This window comes from Barbus barbus (genome assembly GCF_936440315.1).
Source record: "Barbus barbus genome assembly, chromosome: 22".
NCBI lineage: Eukaryota > Metazoa > Chordata > Actinopteri > Cypriniformes > Cyprinidae > Barbus > Barbus barbus.
Window position 1 is genome coordinate 6,016,173 of NC_136750.1, and position 22,301 is coordinate 6,038,473.

At 36.9% G+C, this 22,301-nt stretch overlaps 1 protein-coding gene across 1 annotated transcript in view; it reads left to right on the forward strand.

The window, feature by feature from the left end:
- Window positions 1-22,301, forward strand: part of LOC306888253 (contactin-5-like) — a gene marked incomplete at its 5' end in the record, with an annotated part of 134,031 nt that overhangs the window by 35,107 nt on the left and 76,623 nt on the right. Inside the window, 2 exons of the mRNA XM_079446451.1 lie at window positions 1,053-1,148; window positions 16,349-16,552. Coding sequence (XP_079302577.1) covers window positions 1,053-1,148; window positions 16,349-16,552 — 300 coding nt within the window. The remainder of the gene's footprint in view (window positions 1-1,052; window positions 1,149-16,348; window positions 16,553-22,301) is intronic.

Genomic DNA, 22,301 nt, shown 5'->3' on the forward strand with positions numbered 1-22,301 from the left:
CCTAGTTGTTTAAGATAAATTAGGAGCTCTCTAAAAGGATTCTTAGAATCTTTAGGAATACGGGCCCAAGTCTTTAATGTAATTCTCAAAACGTTTGCATGATAACTCTATTTATACATCATTCATGGATTTTATTATTATTATTATTATCTTCTTCGATTATTGTTTTGTTTTGTTTTGTTTTGCTTTGTTCATAACTTAATCGGTACATTAAAAAAACCTTCTCAGCACAATTTTTTTGTTAGCTGGGTACTTAAATTAAATGCATCTGAGATCTCTGGTGTATCTCATGACTTGTAAGAGCAACCATGAACAATGATAATGTTGTACGTAACGTCAAAATGCGTAATTACTTTGCAATACTGTGGTAACTCTACACCCCGTCACCTTTTCTCACTGCGAGGGACAGTCAGCCAATGGCATAGTGCTGTGCTGAGAGTTTGCAGATTAATTATGGTAATTTATGCAAATGCAATTTGTTTCAACAGATTAACTGTAGTAGCTCCACCTGTCGACTCAGTTGTGAGACTCCTGTGGCCTGATGAAACCATCCCTACGCTGTGTGATTTCCAGAACACTGCTACCTGCAGAAACCTTCACCTCTATGTTCAAACTCAAAATACATTTTAAAAGTACCACTCGACGTCTCTCCTCAGACATGGCTTGAAATTGTAATGATTCTCATTCCCACAATTCTCATCTTTGTATGAACTAAAATGATTTTCCACGTCTCGTCTGTATTTTTAAAGTACTCACAAGATTGAAGGCTTCGAGCAAGGTTACCTGTTTTAATTACCACTTGGCCATCGTGTCCGGAGGGAAACAGGAAGTGAGATTTAAGCGGCAGGTTTGGGGTGTGGAGCAGGTTAAAGTGAAAGCTCACATGGAGGTCAAACCTCAGGTGACAGATACTAAATCTAGCCAAGCCGCGGGCGCTTATCCAATTTTCATGCAATCTCTGACCCTTAATCTGCAGGTTAACAGCTGCCTCTGTGCCACCGTGTGTCATTCTGTCACTGGCTAAGTCCACACTTGCATGTGTGTGTTTGCAGATCTCGGGGTGTTCAGCGGTCGGGCGAGAGGAGCTGTTTCGGTGAGGGAAGGCCAGGGTGTTGTGCTAATGTGTGCCCCCCCTCCTCATTCACCAGGTGGGTACTCTCGCTGTTCTGTCTCCGTCTCTGAACCCTGTTGAAAAGAGCAGCATAAAGGTCACCGGCATGCATTTTGTTTTGAATGCTGGCTGCATATGAAAATGAACCTTATATTCAAGAATCTTATAAGATGTATATTACAAGTCATACAGATTTATCTTCAGTGCCAGTAGTAGATTTGCTCTGGTGTATTTCATACTTACTGTAGGTTCCATACTATGAAAGTGGCCCATTTCATGCCCCATTTAAATGCAAGTGCAGGTGGCACTGCGGCTAAAACGAATCATCACAGATGTGTAGCTGTTTAAATGGAGTTGCATTTTCTTTGCTGCAAGTGCTTATACTAGAAATATCAATTAGACAAATCAACTAAAATAGACAACAGACAATCCAAATTCAGAAGCCAATAATTCCAACTGTGAATGACTCATAATGAGGAGATTTGGCAGGCTTATATGTCTGCAAATTTTGGACAAGAGGCTGTGTATCAAATTTGTGACAAATAACCACAATGTAGTGTTTATAAGTAAAGGCATTTACTGTATAATTTTACAAAACATTTATATTTCAAATAAATGCTTTTCTTCTATTTATTGAAGAATCCTGAAAAAAAAGTATCACGTTTTCCACTCAAGTATTACGCAACACAACTGCTTTCAACTAGGAATGCACGATATTATTGGAACGTTATCAGAATCGGCTGATAAATGCTTAAAATGTAAACATTGAACTATTTGTAATATAATAAAAAAGTAAAATGCACAAATAACATTAAGATACTTGTGTTTCTGAATAAATAAAGCAGTAATTGATATCATAAAGCACAAGTCTGTTTTGTTTTAAAGGTCAGAAGCTATAGCTTGCATGAATAAAAATCACAAACATGACACTTATATACAGATTTATTCATTAATATATAACTTTGTTTTTATTGTTTTTTTTTTCAAATGGATTATGAAAATTTAAATACAAGGAGCTCTGTAGATGTTTAGAATTTTTACTGCTCTTTTGCTTTAGACCATCTGTTAATGTTAAACCCACAATTAAAATGTTACGGTTTCAGTTGCATCTGTCTAAAATAAATAAATACATTTGTTTTTATTATGGTTACTTTCAAAGCTTTCAATGTACTCTCATTAAAAAAAAGAAAAGAACTTTACTTATGTTTATTAGTTCTAACGAATACATTTTTGCTGAATGTATTCGTTAGAATGTGAATTATAATCTCTGCACAGGAGAGACTTGGTGTCTCAAAACAAAAGCAAATATGTGAATATCGGCATTGGGCAAAATAATAATGATTTTTTTTTTTAAATCGGCATATCGGATGTCGACAAAAATCTAATATTGTGCATCCCTATTTTCAACATCCCTACTTTCAACTCTCCCACACTCTTACCGGCACTCACACACATTATCAACACATCTCTCCTCACAGGCATCTTCCCCACAGCATTCAATCAGGCTCGGGTAACCCCACTGCTCAAAAAACCTACATTAAACACTTCTCTTTTAGAAAACTACAGACCTGTCTCTCTCCTTCCATTCGTAGCGAAAACACTCGAACGAGTTGTCTTCAACCAGCTCTCACTGTTTCTTTCACAGTACAACAAACTGGATGCTAAACAGTCAGGTTTCAGGAGTGGCCATTCAACAGAGACTGCGCTACTCTGTCACTGAAGCCCTGCGAATTGCAAAGGCCGATTCCAAATCATCAGTTCTCATTCTGCTGGATCTTTCTGCTGCTTTTGACACTGTCAATCATCAGATTATCCTGTCTACCCTCTCATCACTGGGCATCACTGGGATTCCACTTCGCTGGTTTGAATCCTATCTCACCGGTAGATCTTTCAGGGTGGCCTGGGCAGGGGAGGTATCCAAACCACATCAAGTGGTCACTGGAGTTCCTCAGGGATCGGTTCTTGGACCCCTCCTCTTCTTCACATACACTACATCACTGGGTCCCATCATACATGTACATGGCTTCTCCTATTACTGCTACGCCGATGACACACATCTCTCTTTTCAACCAGATGACCCAACGGTAGCTGCACGAATCTCAGGCTGCATGGCGGACATCTCGGCATGGATGAAAGAACATCACCTACAGCTCAACCTGGCAGAGATTCAGAATGCAGCGGCACGACTGGTCTTCAACGAGCCCAAAAGAGCACGTTACACCTCTCTTCATCTCCTTGCACTGGCTACCAGTGGCAGCTCGCGTCAAGTTCAAGACACTGATGCTTGCATACAGAACTACCACAGGCTCAGCACCCTTCTACTTCCACTCACTATTACAAACCTACATCCCCTCCAGAAGTCTGACATCTGCTAGTGAGCGACGCCTTGTGGTACCATCACAGAGAGGCTCAAAATCACTCTCCAGAACATTCTCGGTCACCATTCCTGGCTGGTGGAATAATCTTCCCACCCCCATCCAGAATGCTGGATCCCTGTCAATCTTCAAGCAACAACTGAAAACTCATCTCTTTCGGCAGTACTTGACTTCATCCTAAACTCAAAAAAAAAAAAAAAAAACCTTAATCTTTCCCTCTATATTTCTCTTCTCTCCTTCCCTTGCTAGCTTGTACTCATTTGAACAATGACTGAGACTTGGTGTTACGAGCACTTCCTCTGTCTGATTGCCTCTTCGAGATGAATCGCTTTTTGTATTCCCCAATTGTAAGTCGCTTTGGATAAAAGCGTCTGCCAAATGACTAAATGTAAAAAAAAAAAATGTAAACATTATTCATGGATATTTTGTGACACTGAAGACTAGTGTAATGGTTGCTAAAAATCAACTTCACCATTATATTAATAAACATTTTGAAATATATTAAAATAGAAAATTTTGTAAGCATAAAGAGCATAAATATATAATTTTCATTAATTTGTTTGAATACACTCACACAGCATTTTTATGTCTATGTGTTTGGATGTTCGTTACATGTTAAAAGGTGTAATGTGTTCATGTATTGACATGACACACAAAAGTGACAAACTCGTAAAGCTGTCTATGTTAGTTTTTGTTCTAACCAGGAATAAGAAGACATTTTGCCATGCACTTGGCTTCTCTATTTGTTGTGCTGTGCTGTTAGATTACATTTTATTGGTAAAAAATTATTCTTCACATGGCTTTATGTTACACATCAAATACCAATGCTTGGATTTTATTTTTTAATTTTTTTTCATTTCGTTTAGACCGTGGAAAGAAAAAAATACTTGTTATCGGAACCAGTGTTAGAGTTAAGGTAACACTTTATTTCGATAGTCCACTTTAGACATTCTACTAACAGTAAGTAACTTTGCAACTACATGTCAATTAGCAGTCATTGGAGTATTAGTAGACTGTCTGCTTAATATCTTCTAACACTTTATTTTGATGGGTTCACAGCATACAACATACTATGAGAAACTTTGCAAGTATATGTCAATTTATTCTACTAACCCTTAACCTACCCTATTGAGAGTTAGTAGACATGTAGTTGCAAATTAATGAGAATTAGTTGACATGTAGTTATAAAGTTACTTATAGTTAGTAGAATGCCTAAAGTGGACTATCGAAATAAAGTGTAACCAGAGTTAAATTCAAGCTAGACCAGCACTTGCTAATCTAAACTAGTCTTTTCATTAGGTTAATCTCACCTTTCTCTCTTCAGTCATTTTTCAGTCTCTGCTTGTCATGCACCAGTCCCTGTAATTGCAGGTTAAATGAACTCGGATGCAGTGAGACAAAGAGATTGGGAAGAGAAGGATACAGACAGGACAGTTGAACGAGCACTATCAGATGAAAGGCCTGTGGTGAGATGGCCATTTTTAGAACATGTAGTGCTCCCAGAGACCCAGAGTAACCTCATCCAGCTTCCTCTCTTCCTGTCTGCTCAGTCCCTTAACGAAGAAGACTGTTTTAAAGGGATAGCTCATTTTACAAAATCTCATTACTCACTCTCAGCTTGTATTAAATCTGTATGCTGTTATTTGTCATGCATTGAGCATTTACTTTGAAAGAGTTTTCACTCAGAAATTGCTACACTTCCAAATAATTACAAAGAAATGGCAAGTATTACACTGAATTTGATGTAGACAGACTGAAAAAGTATTTCCATGTAAAATATATTCCAATAATATTTATTTACAGCTCAGAAAAATATGTTTACAGTGTAGTAAATTTCAAAAACTATTACAAAGACACGGCGAGTAACACAAAGAATTAACAGTGATATTTTGAAATAGAAAGACTAAAATAGTATTAAAATGTACTCAATTTTACAAGAATAATACTATTAATAAGAAAATTATAACTTAAAAAATATTTTTACAATGTTGTAAATTTCAAAAACAAAGAAACTGCAAGTAACACATTAAAATTAAGGTGAAATTGTGAAGTAGAAAAACTGAAATACTTCTAAAACATACTCCACTAACCTTTCTTATATATATATATATATATATATATATACAGTATATATATATATATACATACACAGTATATATTGGTAACACTTTACCTAAAGCCTACACTGTAAAAAATCTAATTAACAAAATGTTGGAGGGGCAAAAATGTTTAAGTTGAGCTCATTTTATTGCTTGGCCTTAGTTGAGAGGACATATTATATTAAGTCTACACAAATATATTTGAAAAACATTGAATGAATGGTTATTTTCAAATCCAGTCAACAATTAGCTATGCTAATTGAGACTAAACTAATAAAAACACATGAACGTGCACGAGCACTATAAAACTTCAGTAAAGGTTGAGCCAACTAAAAAATAACAATTCAGGCAACACTTTGAAGTCAGAAATTCACTGAACGTAAAATTTCTGTGGAACTAGTTACTAAATAATAATTAGTTGAAACCGCTTGAAATTTTTACAGTGTATATGTATAATTCATTACATTATAAAGGGTTATTAAAGGGTATAGTGCATTATAATTATTCATAATGTGCATTGTAATACATTGTACATTCTATATTATAATTATAACCAAATTTAAAGTAGTGTTATAATATATTAACTGTGGTTACTATTATTCATGAGATTGTACAATGCATTATAAGGTACATTACGCAGCATAATTAATACATTAAAACCATGTTGGACTACGTCCAGATGTGAGATTGCAAACAGACAGAGGTCATTATTGCACCATACAAGCGTGAGCGTGAACATTACTGTTTACACCACGATAAGGAGCCGAGAGAGAGCTTCAGTGGTATTAGCGCAGGTCTAAATTCACCAAACACTTCATTCTGAGCTAAATAAATCCCGGCCTGTGCTGACACAGATTCAGCTTAGTCCTTATCTCTTCCCACCCCACCCCTCGTTGGATATCTTTATGTTTGGTGTATATCATTGGCAGCTCTGTTTCACTTAGTTCAGCCCGGCTCTCCTTAGCATGTGTCATCTGATAATCATAATGCCATTATTTTATTACTCTGCAAATACAAAGTGTGATTGATTTCTGTTGTGCCCTCCCGGATGAACTTTGAGAAAAAACACTATTTGATGTATCCGTCCAACTCCAGTGCTACAGTGCTGTCGGTTTTCTTCATGACAATAGCGATGAATAACATCAAAGGACTTTGCCAGAGTGATTTGCATCAGACCTGACTGGGCTTCCTGTTCCATATGGGAAATTACGGTCCTTGTGTGTTAACCTATCCGTCTCCAATTGGTCGATGCAGTTTGTTTCCAGACAAGCATCAGCATCAAGGCTCAAATTTACCAGATCATTAGAAATGAAAAGAAATCGCACTCAGACAATTATTTCACGCAGACATTGGCAGCATGAGGGAGCGCTTTAGTGGCCTGTCTCAAATCTCACTCCTCAGTTCTCCTCTAATGGAAAAGTGGAGGGGATCCCTGTTATTTATATATATATATATATATATATATATATATATACAGGTGCATCTGGAGGGGATGATTATGGCTTACAGATAATGAAAACCCAAAATTCAGTGTCTCAGAAAATTTGAATATTACATAAGATCAATAAAAAAAGGATATTTTAAACAAATGTCAGGCTTCTGAAAAGTATGTTAATTTCTATGCACTCAGTACTTGGTTGGGCCTCCTTTTGCATGAATTACTGTATCAATGTGTGGCATGGAGGCAATCAGCCTGTGGCACTGACCTGAAGGCCGCTATCAAAGCAACCTGGGATTCCATTAATAGCGGCCTTCAGGTCATCTGCATTGTTGGGTCTGGTGTCTCTCATCTTCCTCTTGACAATACCCCATAGATTCTCTATTGGGTTCAGGTCAGGCGAGTTTGCTGGCCAATCAAGCACAGTAATACCATGGTCACTGAACCAGCTTTTGGTACCTTTGGCAGTGTGGGCAGGTGCCAAGTTCTGCTAGAAAATTAAATCAGCATCTCCATAAAGCTTGTCAGCAGAAGGAAGCATGAAGTGATCTAAAATTTCCTGGTAGATGGCTGTGTTGACTGTGGACTTCAGAAAACACAGTGGACCAACACCAGCAGATGACATGGCAGCCCAAATCATCACTGACTGTGGAAAAGTCACATTGGACTTCAAGCAACATGGATGATGTGCCTCTCCAATCTTCCTCCACACTGTGGGACCTTGATCTCCAAATGAAATGTAAAATTTACTTTCATATGAAAAGGGGACCACTTTGGACCACTGAGCAACAGTCCAGTTCTTTTTCTCCACAGCCCAGGTAAGACGCTTCTGACATTGTTTCTGGTTCAGAAGTGGCTTGGTAGCCCTTTTCCTGAAGATTCCAGCTTCAGTCCACTCCTTGTGAAGCTCTCCCAAGTGTTTGAATCAGCTTTGCTTGACAGTATTCTCAAGCTTGCGGTCATCCCTGTTGCTTGTGCACCTTTTCCTACCCAAATTCTTCCTTCCAGTCAACTTTGTATTTAATATGCTTTGATACAGCACTCTGTGAACAGCCATCCTTTCAGTAATGACCCTCTTTGACTTACCCTCTTTGTGGAGGGCGTCAATGTTCGTCTTCTGGATCATTGCCAAGTCAGCAGACTTATTGTGGTTTCAAAGAACAAGAGATACCCGGAATTTATACTGTAGGGATGGTCATTAATTGAAACTCAAATGTAAATATTCTAATATTTTGAGATACTGATTTTTACTGGGATACTTTCATGAGCTGTAAGCTCTAATCATCAAATTAAAACAAAAACACTTTTGAAATGTTTTACTTTTGTAAATACATGTAATTAATCTAAAATGTATGAAAGTTTCACTTTTTGAAATAAGTTACAAGAAAAAATAACTTTTTCACGATATTCTAAGGTTTTGAGAAGCACCTGTATGTTTATATATATATATATATATATATATATATATATATTTTTTTTTTTTTTTTTTTTTTTATATATACAGTGCCCTCCATAAGTATTGAAACTGTAAAGACAAAATTGCTCTGTTGGCTGTGGAGTCAAGACATTTGCAAATATGATTAAAAGATGAATATGAGACAAAACTACAAAATATCACATTTTATTATTAGCCATTTCAACACATATATGTTTTACCAAATAAAAAGAAAAGCACTTTTAGAGTTGACGTGAGCATAAGTATTGGGACAGTCAAACATAAGGCAGATATAAAAGATTAAAAGCTATTATTTAACTGCAGATCCCTTGCGCACAATCACAGCAGTGAGTCTGGGACCCATAGACATCACCAGACTCTTGGTCTTATCCTTTGAAATACTTTTCCTAGGCTTTAATGCAGCCAATTCCAATTGTTGCTTGTTTTGGGGAGTTTCTGCCTTTACTCTCCTCTCCAGCTGGTGAAATTCATGTTCATTTGGATTTAAATCTGGAGATTGACTTATGTAAGACTTATTGGGCAATGTAAGACTTTCCATTTCTTTGCCGTTATAAATTCCTTGACTGAACTGGCAGGGTGTTTTGGGTCATTGTCCTGATATGAAGCACTTCCCAATGAATATGGCGGCATTTTCTTGAATATTGATAGGCAAGATGGTTTTGTACCCTTCCAAATTCATTCTGCTACTGTCATCATAAATTAAGTCATCAGTAAATTTGAGAGGGCCTGTTCCAGAGACAGCCATGCATGCCCATGCCATGACACCACCTCCACCATGCTTTACAGATGAGGCTGTATGCTTGGGATCATTGAAGTTCCCCTTTTTGTCTCCACATTTTTGCTTTCCCATCACTTAGATAAAGTTTCATCTTTGTCTCATTGGTCCATAAACACAGTTCCAAAACTCTTCTGGCTCAGCTTTGTGCTTTTTTGCAAACTCTAATCTTGCCTTTCTATTTTTGGTGCTGGTCAGAGGTTTGCATCTTGCTGTGTAGCATCTGTAATTCTGTGTCAAAGTCTCCTGAGGACAGTAGATTGTCAGAGCATCAACCCAGCTTTCTGGAAGTTGTTGGTGATTTTACAGACACGTCTTTTAGGATTCATTTTCACAGCTTTTATGATTTGTCTGTCATCAACTACTGTTGTTTTCTCAGCCGATCAGGTCGTTGTTGGTTGCTCTAATTGACTTCCTTTTTGCATCCAAATTGCTTGCTTTTCTTTCAAAGTCAGCTCCCTCATCTTCATCCTGGTTTGTGTGTGTCATCATCGAATGCAAGATTCAGAATACAGAAGTAATGGATATAACTGAAATGACACATTCCCTGCATTTTAATATCTGAAGAATTAATGCAACCGGACACAGCTGATCGCTTATAAAAGACCTGTGAGGCAACTGTTCCAATACTTATGCTCACATCAGACAGGGGGATGAAACTCTAAAAGTGCTGAACTTCTTAGCTGGTAAAACATATATGTGTTGAATCACCCAATAATAAAATGTGACATTCTGTAGTTTGTCTCGGATTCATCTGTCTCAACATCACTCACTGTTTCTTTCATTCCGAATGATGTAAATAAGTAAACAGCCAGTGCAATTCTGCACTTATTAAAACAGTGCCAATCTATATTGATCTACCCATTTTCCACCTTATTTATTTTGTATTATTTCATATTTTAACAGTTTTAATCCGTTATGGAGCAGTGGCACCAAAGCGTCGCACAAGTCTCACTGTGTACAGCCACTAGACACCGCGATTGATGCACATGATTTTTAACATTACTTCACCTTGGCTGTGGCATGTTCTGTGACAGCTGTGCCTATCGTTGGTGTAAAGTGAAGTCTCATCTAGGGCAGGCAGAGTAGGAGTAGCAGCATTTTCTGTTTTGTCAAGTGCATCAACTGGAGTGTAAACAGACTGAGAGATCTTGAGGCAGGCGCTCTATTATAAGATAGGAATAAGATATATGTGGCAAATAGGTAAATATGTGCAGATTTGCACTGTTTGTTTGCTTATGTGCCTCAATCGGAGTGCAAACAGTAAAAGATCTTGAAGCAGGTGATGCGCTCTCTATTACTACCGAAGTTCTAAGCGGCCATGCATTTTTTCCCCCTTGTTTTCTCGTGATTATGACTTTATTTTTGTCATGATCTCGACATAACAAACTTTGTTTTCTCCTTATCGCAACTTATTTTTCTCGCGATCTCAACATAACAAAATGTGTTCTCTAAGTTACACAACTGCAGATGGCAGTATAGAACTACTGGTGGGGAGTTGTATACTGTATCAACTATAGCCTATTGTACGAGTTTGGGACAGAGGACCTTCTTCGTGATCGCTATAGGCTAATTTATGCAGTTCATTACTGACATTTAATTAAATATAAATGTTAAATGATTGAATAAATATGATAATTTTGCTTGAAATTGTATATGTTATTGTTACATTATTACTGCTGCACGACTCACAGTTTCTCATTTACAATGACGTATTTGTAATGTGCATCTTTCTTATTTTTTATATTTATTGTTAATAAATGTATATTAATAAGAAATGTGATTTGCATATATGTATAATTTAGTTCAGTGATGTTATACAGTGTTGTAGCCTAATTGTTAAAAATAAATGTATTTTCTAAATTTCTTTGTAAGAAACCATAAGTGAAAGTCTGTTTACTCATTTGCATCAATCGGAATGAGAGAAACAGTGAGAGATGTTGAGACAGGTGAAAAGTGTTTGGGTAATAGTGAATATTGATCTATTGTGCGTACCGTTGTTGCTCCCACTGTTAGCAGGGTATAATCGCTGCATTTGGGGTAAAAAAAATTATTATAATTATTATTATTAAAAAAAGTATTGTTCCAGGAAGGTTTTCTGTTCGTTCACACAGGTACGAATTGATTGGCAGCTGCCTTTAGCGGAGCCTTTACTGATTACCTGTATTGATCAAAGCATTCGGCACGGTCGTCTGTGAGTGACATCACCTCCCAATACAAACACGCCCCCTAGTATAGTCCCGCCCACTCACATTGATTGACAGCTTTCCGTGAAGACAGGAAATTCAAATGCAAAAAGGAATTGCGATTCCATTTGTGTTTTGGCAGGTTACATGCAAGAAGCAGAGAAAGTGAAAAGGCAATGTGGTAATTAATATTGCTATTTAAATATGACAAACTCATAGCTCGTAAGACATGGGAAATACAGTTGCAAATGGACTTTGCTTTTTCATTTGAAATGTGGCAGTTACTGTGCGTTCGCGAAAATGCAAACTGTAATGCAAGATTTGCAATTGTATTTGGATTATGTCACTATTTATGCACCAACATATGGAAAACGCAATTGAAAATAAAATTTGCAATTCCTTTTGAAAATAGTCTGTAAAATCCTTCCATAATTATAGTTCATATGTATGAGCATAAGTCTCTTATGCTCACCATGTCTGTATAAAAAAAATTTAATAAATAAACTAAAAAAACTTTGTGAGATAATATGATATTACAATTTAAAATAACTGTCTCATTTGTTTGTTTTAATCTTCATTATAGATTTTAAAATATAATTTATTCCCGTACATTTGATTTGGTGCTCAAGATACATGTTTGTTTGTTTGTTCATTTGTTTGTTAATTCGTTCATTTGTGATGTGATGCATTATTTTCAGGATTCTTTGATGAATAGAACATTTATTTGAAATAGGATTTATTTGTAATTAAGTAATGGTCTTTACTGTCTCTTTTGATCAATGTAATGCATACTTGCTAAATAGAAATACCAATTTCTTTCCAAAAATATCTTACTGATATGTGTACAGTTTAATGACTAGTTGGTTTTCCACATACTGTAACTCGTGTCAATTACGTAAGCTTAAGTGAATATGTTTACTATAAAAAAGCGCATTAAAATGCCTTATTCTGCATGACCATATTTTAGATCCATTAATCCTACTCCATACCTAAACTTGCATTCCCTATTCTAAAGTGTAACCATTCATTCATTCATTCAGTCAGTCAGTCAGTCATTCTTATGGAAACTGTTTATGATTCTTTGATGAAAATAATATTTAAAATAATGTTTATTTGCAATGGAATTCATTTGAAGCAATGAAACTTCTTTACTGTTGCTTTTTTTTTAACAATGTAATGCATCCTTGCCAAATATAAGAATTATTGTCTTTCAAAAAGTCTTACTGATATATATATTCTATTTTAAAGTATGTAGGTTACATTTTCTGTATAACTGATGTTCATTATTTAAGTATTAAGCCTTTAAATTAAAATGCTTTTTGGGTTCATGAGAAACACAAATCCAGTCCAGTGCGTCCAAACTTGTTTTACTGCTACTGTATATATGTTGTGGTAAATGATTTTGTGCTCTTCAAGAGTGTGTAGGTGGCAGCACTGTAGCATTGTACCAGAACTAAGGAACCGAGCAACCTATTTACATGAGACAAGGCTGTTTTTAGTCTATTGATTTTCTGCAATTGTTTGACTAGCACGGAAAGCTGATGTGAAGAAAATTAACATCATTCATTGGCTACGAGGTCACAGAATGATTTGTCTTTAAATGCCAATACTGATTTCCCATCAGGCTCAGAGCTGCGTACCTTCTGAGCAGCATCAGGCTTTAAGAATCTGATGAGATCAACATATAAGCAAACATTTAGCAATAGCAAGCAATATATTGTGAACCCTGATGTAAATGTTATGCTGTATCAGAAGTCTGGACTGAACATATGGAATGGTTCTACTTAAATGCTTTACAGTAGTTTTGTAGATAAATGTAAACTGTGTACAGTATATACATGAATTTCTTTATTAAACAAAAATTTCACAAAAATGAAAATATAAGTGATGAAGTAAGTGTATATATTTTTGCTTGGAGGATTAACAGTTTGGATTTGATATGTGTGGAATGGGAAGAACTACAGGGAATTTATTTTAGGACTCGTAGGACAGCTTTGAGGTTAATTTGTCTTTCATTTGCCTGAATTGCTCGTAGGAGGTTTCATCCACATTAATATGGGTAGATGACTTTAAAACGGAAAGTAATTGAAAATAATTTGAGATCACTGAGATGTAAACAGGATATTACTCTCAATACCATCGCTGTTGTTTTACCACTCAGTGTAGAGGAGGCGTTGTTGGTTCCTGACCTTGATGAATGCGTGGAACGCTGACGTAACACTAAAAATAAAAATGCCTGTGTACTCTTATCTTTGCTCCATTTAATGCCGTTTTCAAGATCTTCTGGGAATTTCCAACAGTATGTGGTTGGAAATTGCATATGACGTGATGTGCGATTTTGGCTGGAATAAAATAAACACAAAGGGGGATTTCATTCTCTCTTTTTCACATTCTGGTAAGACAGGAAGCATGTGGTGAGCTAGTAAAAACTAAATAAAGTGCAATTGATGCTCATTATCTGTGTATTTAAGCATTCTCATACTGAAATGGAGAATTAGCCACACATGCCTGTTACCTTATAAACATGCAAAATTAATTGTACGTCATACTTCAGAAATAAAGCACTAGTGTACTATTCCAATCATAGTCATCGTGAATTTTCACTCAGTTTCCGGTTCAGTGCCTCTTGGACAATAACTTCACCTTTCCTTAGTCGCTGACAGTCGTAACTCTTTGTGCAAACCAGTGCATGAACTCAAAAAACAGTATCAGAAGCCCCAGGCACTGAGGCCGTCAGCTAGAAATATTGTGATTTATATTGTTTGATGCTTTATGAGGACGCCTTTCATGAAAGTCTTTTTGCATTTTATCTATGAGATAAATATGCATTGTTTACTCAGGTGACAATAGCCCTTGTGTATGAAAAATGTAACTGGAATCTCTTTAAAGAGTGGCAATCCTTCAGTGATTAATCAACGGGAGCGCGGCACCTGTATTTACTATGCAAAAGAAATCAATGGTCTATGAAATTCATACTTTAATTATTTGGTGAATTAATTGGTCTTAGGGAAATTAATTTGGACCACGATGAAGTTTCTCTCTCTCTCTATCTCTCTTTCTTTTCTTCTTTTCTGCAGCGTCAAAGTCTATGTGACTACGATATAGTCGTCATAAGGCAAACAGCATGAGATCAGAGTAGTAATCCGCTCTCTCATATCTTCTGGATTTATATGGCATAAAATATGACTGCTTCAGAGTTACAGAAAAACACACACAATTTTGTTCTGTTGACAGCCTGTCTTTTGTCATTTGGTTTCTAGCTCAATGTGACATGATAAAGAATACTTCATTCCTCTGCGTATCTGTACGGAATAAGAAATGTACCGAGTACTCGGAAGTGACAGTAATGATTGATCACAAAAACATAATGATTGCATGTCTTGACTTATTTTTCCAACTTCAGAACTATAATTTTTAACATAGTGATTGGTTACGGAGACATTTTTGGTGGTGCCTTGCGGTCAAATGATGTAAATGTGATTAAACAAAAAGCAGGGCCTTTTTTTAGTTTTACAGTCTGTGAAATACCAGGTGCTTCTAAAGAAGATTATTTATTGTTCATATTTTGTTAACACTTTACAGTAATTATTTAGTTAAAGTTTGTTAATGCATTTATTAACATTAACAATGAGCATTATACATTTGTAACATAATTTATTGATATTGTTAATGTTAGCTGATACAAATAAAACTGTTTATTGTCAGTTTATTGTTATCTTAGGTCCAATAAATATCCCAAAAATATAATAATCTTTTAGTGAATGTTGAAATTAAGATTAACTAAGATTAAAAACTGCTTTAGGAGTATCTAACATTGTTAGTTCATGTTAACTAATGTAATTAACTAATGTTAACTTTTTGTAAAGTGTTACCGATATTTCTGTAAAAATATCCCCTTTTCAATTATTAGTTGTTTATACTAAATCATGCTTACAGTGTTGGCTTAAATATTAGAATGATTTCTGAAGGATCAAGTGACGCTGAAGACTGGAGTAATGGATGCAGCTTTGAATTCAGCTTTTCATCACATGAATAATTTACATTTTAAAATATATTAAAATAGATACAATTAAATATAAAGTGTAAGTACAGTTAAGGTCCGAGTCCGAAATTTTCATCCGAAATTTTGCACATTAAAAAATTAATACGACCTCACGTTGTGTCAATCATGTTTGCATACTGTGTCCGAAACTTTCGTCCATCAAAAAAAATTCGGATCAGGTTCAGATTTTCTGCGTTTTCACATCCATAGTATGCATTTTGATAGGAAAGGATGGGGAATATGAACAAATGGAAAAACGTATGTGAACATTTCGGACTCAGTGTGCAATGACCTTTAAAGTGTAATGTTTCACAATATTGCTATTTTTACTGTATGTTGAGCATAAGAGTCTTCTTTCAAAAACATTTAAAAATCTACACAGTGTAACACAATTTGAAAACAAAGTCTCAGACCATATTTTCTATAAAAAGTTAAGACCATCTGATTTGAGTTCAGCCCAAGCTTCTGGAACTATGGTCTTGGATTTGATTTAAGATGGACTTTTGACAGAACAAAAATTAGCATAGAAGAGATGTGATTTATAATTTTCTGCTTTATTGTGTGGGGCCTGGTCTGGACACAGGGGGTACTTTCCTCATTCCTATGCAGTTCGGTACAGTTTGCAGACATGAAACCATCTCTCTGTACATTTTTATAACATGCAGGTTATGACTGCCCTGAACCCTGTAGTAGAGATCAGTGAATTAATCCATATCACCTACACATCAGCTCCCAGACTCCCCCTCCTACGAGCCCTCGTTCTGACAAGGTCAGCATGCTACAATGCAGATTCAGACAGGGGTTTCCTTAGGGACATGTGCGTTGTTCTAGCAGCTCATATGCTTGCTCTCCTTCTGCCCTGGCAGAGATCATCTACAGCTGGGTGTTCAATGAGCTTCCCTCGTTCGTGGCAGAGGACAGCCGGCGATTCATCTCGCAGGAAACGGGAAATCTGTATATCTCCAAGGTGCAGCCCTCGGACGTGGGCAGCTACGTGTGCCAAGTGAAGAACACTGTGACCAACGCCAGGGTCCTGAGCCCACCGACGCCTCTGACTCTCAAAACAGATGGTGAGATATTACACGCACTTCACACACATATGCACACACAAAGATTCCTGCTCCCTAAATCCCCATCACCTGCACAGCAGAACTAGTCTGGATGCCAATCAATACCATGACATGAAGTCTCTTTGCTAATAAATTAAATTAAAACATTATTTTACAATTTTAGCTCATGTCTTAAAAAAATTACTGTAGCTTCAGTTGATACAAGGGGCGATATAAATAAAAATGTAGGTCATGATATTTTAAAACATTTTGTGAGATAGCAATATATATCATAGCATACACAGGTTTGCTGTTTACTTACCTGATGCTTAAGATTAAAATCCAACATGTTACCAAATTACGGTTTGTTTAGGTGAGATGTGCTATTATGGTGCTAAGCCATCAGGCATGGGATTCTGGGCTAGTATATGACAAACCTGTAGACTTACATTGAAGATGGGACCTGAGCCATATTTAGAGGCTGTTATAGAGACCTGGTGTGTTTTTTTTTATTTTATTTTTTTATTTTACCATGTTAGGTGAAACCGCCTAACAACATGCTAACAATAAAGTAGAACACCTTTGCAATTATAGTGGGGGGACAGAAACCCTCAAATTTCATTCAAAATATATTCATGTTGAATAAAGGTATTATGGCTTTGGAACAACACGAGGGTGAGTAAATGATGACAGAATTTTCATTTTTTGGGTGAAATACCTTTTCACTTGTTCCGATCATATCTCAAGAAAGCATTGCAGAGACACAGAAGCAACAGCAACTGAGGGGACGAGGCTTAGCTGGCTGATGGTAAATTGATTGGATTGCCCATTCCCTATCATGCAACAGTGTTTTACTTAATCACGATGGAAATTATATTATAATTTCAAATGCCATGTTAACCATCCTTTCCCATAGAGGTAGGCTTGTAAATGTGTAACAAGGTACATAACAGCTGGACTTGTGAGATATTTTTTGAAGCTCTGAATCCCAATTCAGGGAGAAGTCCATCAATATCTCAGAAGGCTAGAAATAATGTATGTGCCTGCAAATCAGGCTTGAAAGGAAATGTGGCAGTTTTTCAGTGGCGTGACAAGCGGGTCAGTTGTCTATATTAGTGCTTTTATGCCATGTGAAGCCAATTTAATGAGACGTCTGACTTGTATATGTAGTTTATATGCCTCATTCTCTCTCTTCTTTCTCGTTGCACGAGGGGCCTTTAGGGCCAAACTAAAAGTGTCATGAATTCCAAAACATCCACATTAAACAGAGAGCATGAGGTGGTTCATCTTTTGCTTTAGAGCACTTTTTCCCCAGACAATGCGCTCTGGTTAAACTGCCCATCGGGGAAATCATTTTCCAGCATAAAATTAACCGAATCAATGGTCCTCTTCTAGAATGGACTGTAGCTTCTTTAATAGCAGATTCCCGTGGGCCAAGCAGGGAAGCCAAACACCCGGCTGTTACTTCAGGCATTTTTCCATACTTCACAGACACGCGCGCATCACCTGCCGCTGTTACACGTCAATGTCAGCCGCCTCAATAAGCAATCCCAGAACAGCCGGGCTAAAAGGTCTACAGGGCCCTAAAAGCTTGTTTTTGCCTACGTTGCTTAATGTTGCACGTCCTTTGTGAGGGCGCCACGTCCCCTTTGGCGTGCTCTTCGGCATTTGCATAACCTTGTTGTTGAGAAACACTCCTCAGAGACATGCACGCATCTAAGTGCATTAGCATACTAAATTGGATTTGCGCCTCTCGTTAGCACAGATTGCAAATGCAAGTAGCGTCACATTCTCCAGTCGCTCTCTGAAGTTAAAGAAAGAGCAGAGACGGAAGGCTGGAGAGGAAAAGTCCCGAGGGTTGTCTCAGAGCCACAGGTGGTAGAGTCAGGATGAATTGCTTTGTGGCAGCTGCATTTGCAAATAACCATATAGTTGGGGTCTCATGCGGAATGAGCGCCAGTTCAGCAAGAGGTTAGTCACCCGTAACACAACCACGGTTGATGGCAGTCTTTATTCATCCCGCGCCTGATGTACGCAGCGTTCGCTTGGCAGGCGTTGTGTGGGAAGCATCACACTTGGCTGCTAAACGGCTTGGTGGGCTGCGCCTAAAAGCCTGAAAATGATTTTGGCACCTCTGGCCAAACTCGAACTGCCTCGCTTTCAGCCGGTCTTCCAGTGATCTCGAACCGCACCAATCTACAGCCCACTATTTGTGTTTTCTGCTGAGACAGGATGATAATTAACTGCACGAGAGGCTCTCCGCTGGAATGCGCAGGTGAAGCGTTTCACCTATGTCCTTCCCTTGGCTAAGACGCTCTTAATCAAAGCTGCCCAACTGCATCTGAGCTCGGCTGCACCTACAGGGCAAGTCATGCATCTTCCCTGCCCGCGAAACAGCAAAGGCAGCGGAGGCCTTCTGTACTTATGTGATGAATCGCACCTTAATAGATGTGACTCGGATGGAACAATAACTCTCATGGAGCTGGAGTGCTCGCAAAACACTCGGTGGTGCTGGGATTGCACGTCCTTCCCACTTGGCCTTGGACCTTGAAGGGGCAGCATTTTTAAGTGGAGGGTCAAGCATTTCTGAGGCCTTCATCATTGTCATTCATTTATAGGAGAGAAGGTATTGGTGTCCTTGGATTCGAAGAGCAAAAGTGCAGTGGCTTCAATTATTGAGCTACGAATGTTGGGTCAGTGTTTCAAATAACATTTCAAATGTCACTAAGGGTCATAAAAAATGCATACTGATAGCATTGATGTCTCATTCTCTAATAATACCACTGTGTACATGCTTTTCTAATCATAAAATGAGAAACCTGAGAGGCTGGAAAAAAGGTCTCAGCGTTCTGTGCAAAAACCCTGGTCTTCATTTTGAATATGACTAGCGATGTCCACAGAATATCCCCAAATTTTAACTAAAGTAGTAGTGATGATTACTTTGTTTTGTTTTGTGCTTGTAAAGTTTCTGTTTTCAATGTAACATCTGGAAGAACTACATGGGGTAGGGTTAAGTTTAGGGGTAGGTTCAGGGTAAGTACCTAGTTTTTACCTAGTTATTGTAATTACTAAAATAAGAACATAGTATGTACATGAATAACTGGACTGTAAAATAAAGTGCTACCCAAGTACCTCTGTTTCTGGTACCTAGTACCCAAGGCAAGCTGTCAGTGCCCAAATGAGGCTAATGTTATTGCACTAACATCTAGTAGTTTAGTTGGGATTCTTACACATTATGTGGATTTTATATAAATACGGTTGTCACTGGCTGAATTTTACAAGAGTTAATTTAGTCGTAGAATGCAGTTGTCACTCTTGTAAATAAGCGCACACAACATGTTTGAGCACTCTGAAGAATGACAGAATGTACTGGTTTAGCACTGTGCCAGTCATATTTAAATAAAGCCAGTGTCATTCTTTTTAGTGCACGCACACTTCTTTTCTATGCAAATCAGGCTTAGTCACAAATGCGCTATGATACCCATTGGCAAATGTATTTTTTAAGGCTGTTTAAAAGATATTAATTAAATGTTTTTTGTTGTTGGGTTTTTTCACATTTTTAACACGTAACAGAATTTGTTAATACTAATATTTTACTATTTTAAAAGCTGGTCAGAAACCATAATTATTTTATTCTGACAGCCTTAGTTTTAAAAATGAAATCTCCAAAATAATTATATTTAAGTCTTCTCCTCCCTATCCTTGTGACATAGCTGTGTATTATGTGTATCTTCCTGCAGATTTGGTCCTTGTCACTGTCATCTTCAACATTTTTCAATGAAATATGAATGAATGAATGTAGTCAAATACTAAAAAGTAAATATTTTTTCATTATAATAGTTATAATGTGTTTAATAGGCAATTTAGAAAATAGCGTGATGTTATAAAACCATGCTTATATTGTATGCAATATTTTTCTCACAATATAAATAGGACTTTCTACATTAAAATATATAACTATTTTATGTTTTAGTAAAGGGTTTCCTAGCATCCAAAAAGTTTGAAAACCCCTGCATTAGGTCATTGACCAGGACAAATATATAATGTAGAAGCTCCTGCCATACTAAGCAAGAAATCAGAATGACCTTTCATGATGGGCATTTCTCTTAAACTGCCATTTCAGTTCACATCATGATGTCACGATAAACATTTATTGGGCCTTCAGGAATACTTTTTAAAAAGGTCTTGTGAGTTATGCCTCAGTGATGTGTTCAGACACTGAGTGGACATGTGCTAAGGATGTATCTAAATGCTCCAGTAGGTGCAATGTGGACTACAGAATGAATCGTCTCATGACACATCTCATAATTGTGATTTTAATGGGAAGTGAAATGGTGCTGTGATGATGCACTGCGTCACATGATCACACACTAAACATTCTGACAATTGAATTGTAGGCTTTCTTTTGTTACGGATGACAAGGACCTTGACAGTCATTTGTTTCCAGCAGACAGTCCATTTATTTGTCTTCAAGGAGTAGTTCACCCAAAAATGTACATTTGGTCATCATTTACTCACCCTCATGTTGTTCCAAACCCAAGTGACTTTCTTTCTTTTGGGTAAAATAAAAGTTTAGCAGAATATTCACACTGATCTTATCCATGCAATGAAAGTGAATGGCGCCGTCAAGCCTCAAAAATGACTAAAAGCATCATAAACATAGCCATGATTTGTGTACATAGAGAATAGATAACCTATAGAAACTATTGCATGACTTTGCATAGCATAGGTTATAGTGCAAAATTTGTATGAAGTACGTAGATAACGTTTTGATTACCCACCATTCATTTTGTTTGTATGAAAAAGAGCAGCACGAACATAAGAAGAAAAAAAATGATTAAAGGTTTGGAATGACATAACGGTGAATAATTGCCCTTTAACAGTTTTTGCACAACCACGTAGATTTTCTCATGGAGTTATGTTTGCTTTCAATTTGCAGTTTTGCTTTGGTTTAGTCATTAGAAAATAGATGTGAAGCCCAGCATTGGAATAATGGATTTTTTCATTAGTATTTGGATGTAAAAGCATTAAACGTCTGATGGATGCCCAGACTTTCATCAGGTGATTGTTCTGCACAGCACAACAAAAGAAAAGGAAAACTGCATAGCACAAAACTACCCCATTCCATGTTAATAAATGGATTCAATTGCGATTTGAAAATAGGCATTGCAACACAAAAAGGTTTAATGTATTTGTTTTGGCACAGCTGGCACAGAATTCAGTCCTATCATTTTCAGCCCTTCTAGACACTAAATAGGATACACAGAAAATGCATTGCAGTATAAACCAATATAATATTGCAAATTATACACATGGGATTGCTTTGGAATCATAAATGTGTAACAAGTAAGGGGATTGAGATTGAAATTAAAGTTGTTTAGGGAAAAACGGACTGCTATCATAAAATAGGCTATAAATGTGCTGTAGATTACATCTTTAGGCAACGGGTCAGAATTTGGCTGGTTCATTTCTGCAGTTAGTCCCTGCTGGCCTGGTTCAGTAGATGCCATGACTACAGCAGTCTGTGGGAAAAAAATCATCTTTGATGACCATTCAAAAGCAGTTTTGTAAAATCATTGATGCTTATTTTTATTTTATTTTATTTTGTGTCTGTCTGAGCATTCGTGGAGATATTTCAGTGATTCTTTCTGCAGGTTACATTAGAAAGTGATGACACCAAGTGACTGTCTTTATGAGTGAATCCTTCAAATCATCCATTTGACCAGTTCATTCAAAAATAATGATTAACTTAGGTACGTAACAACAAAGT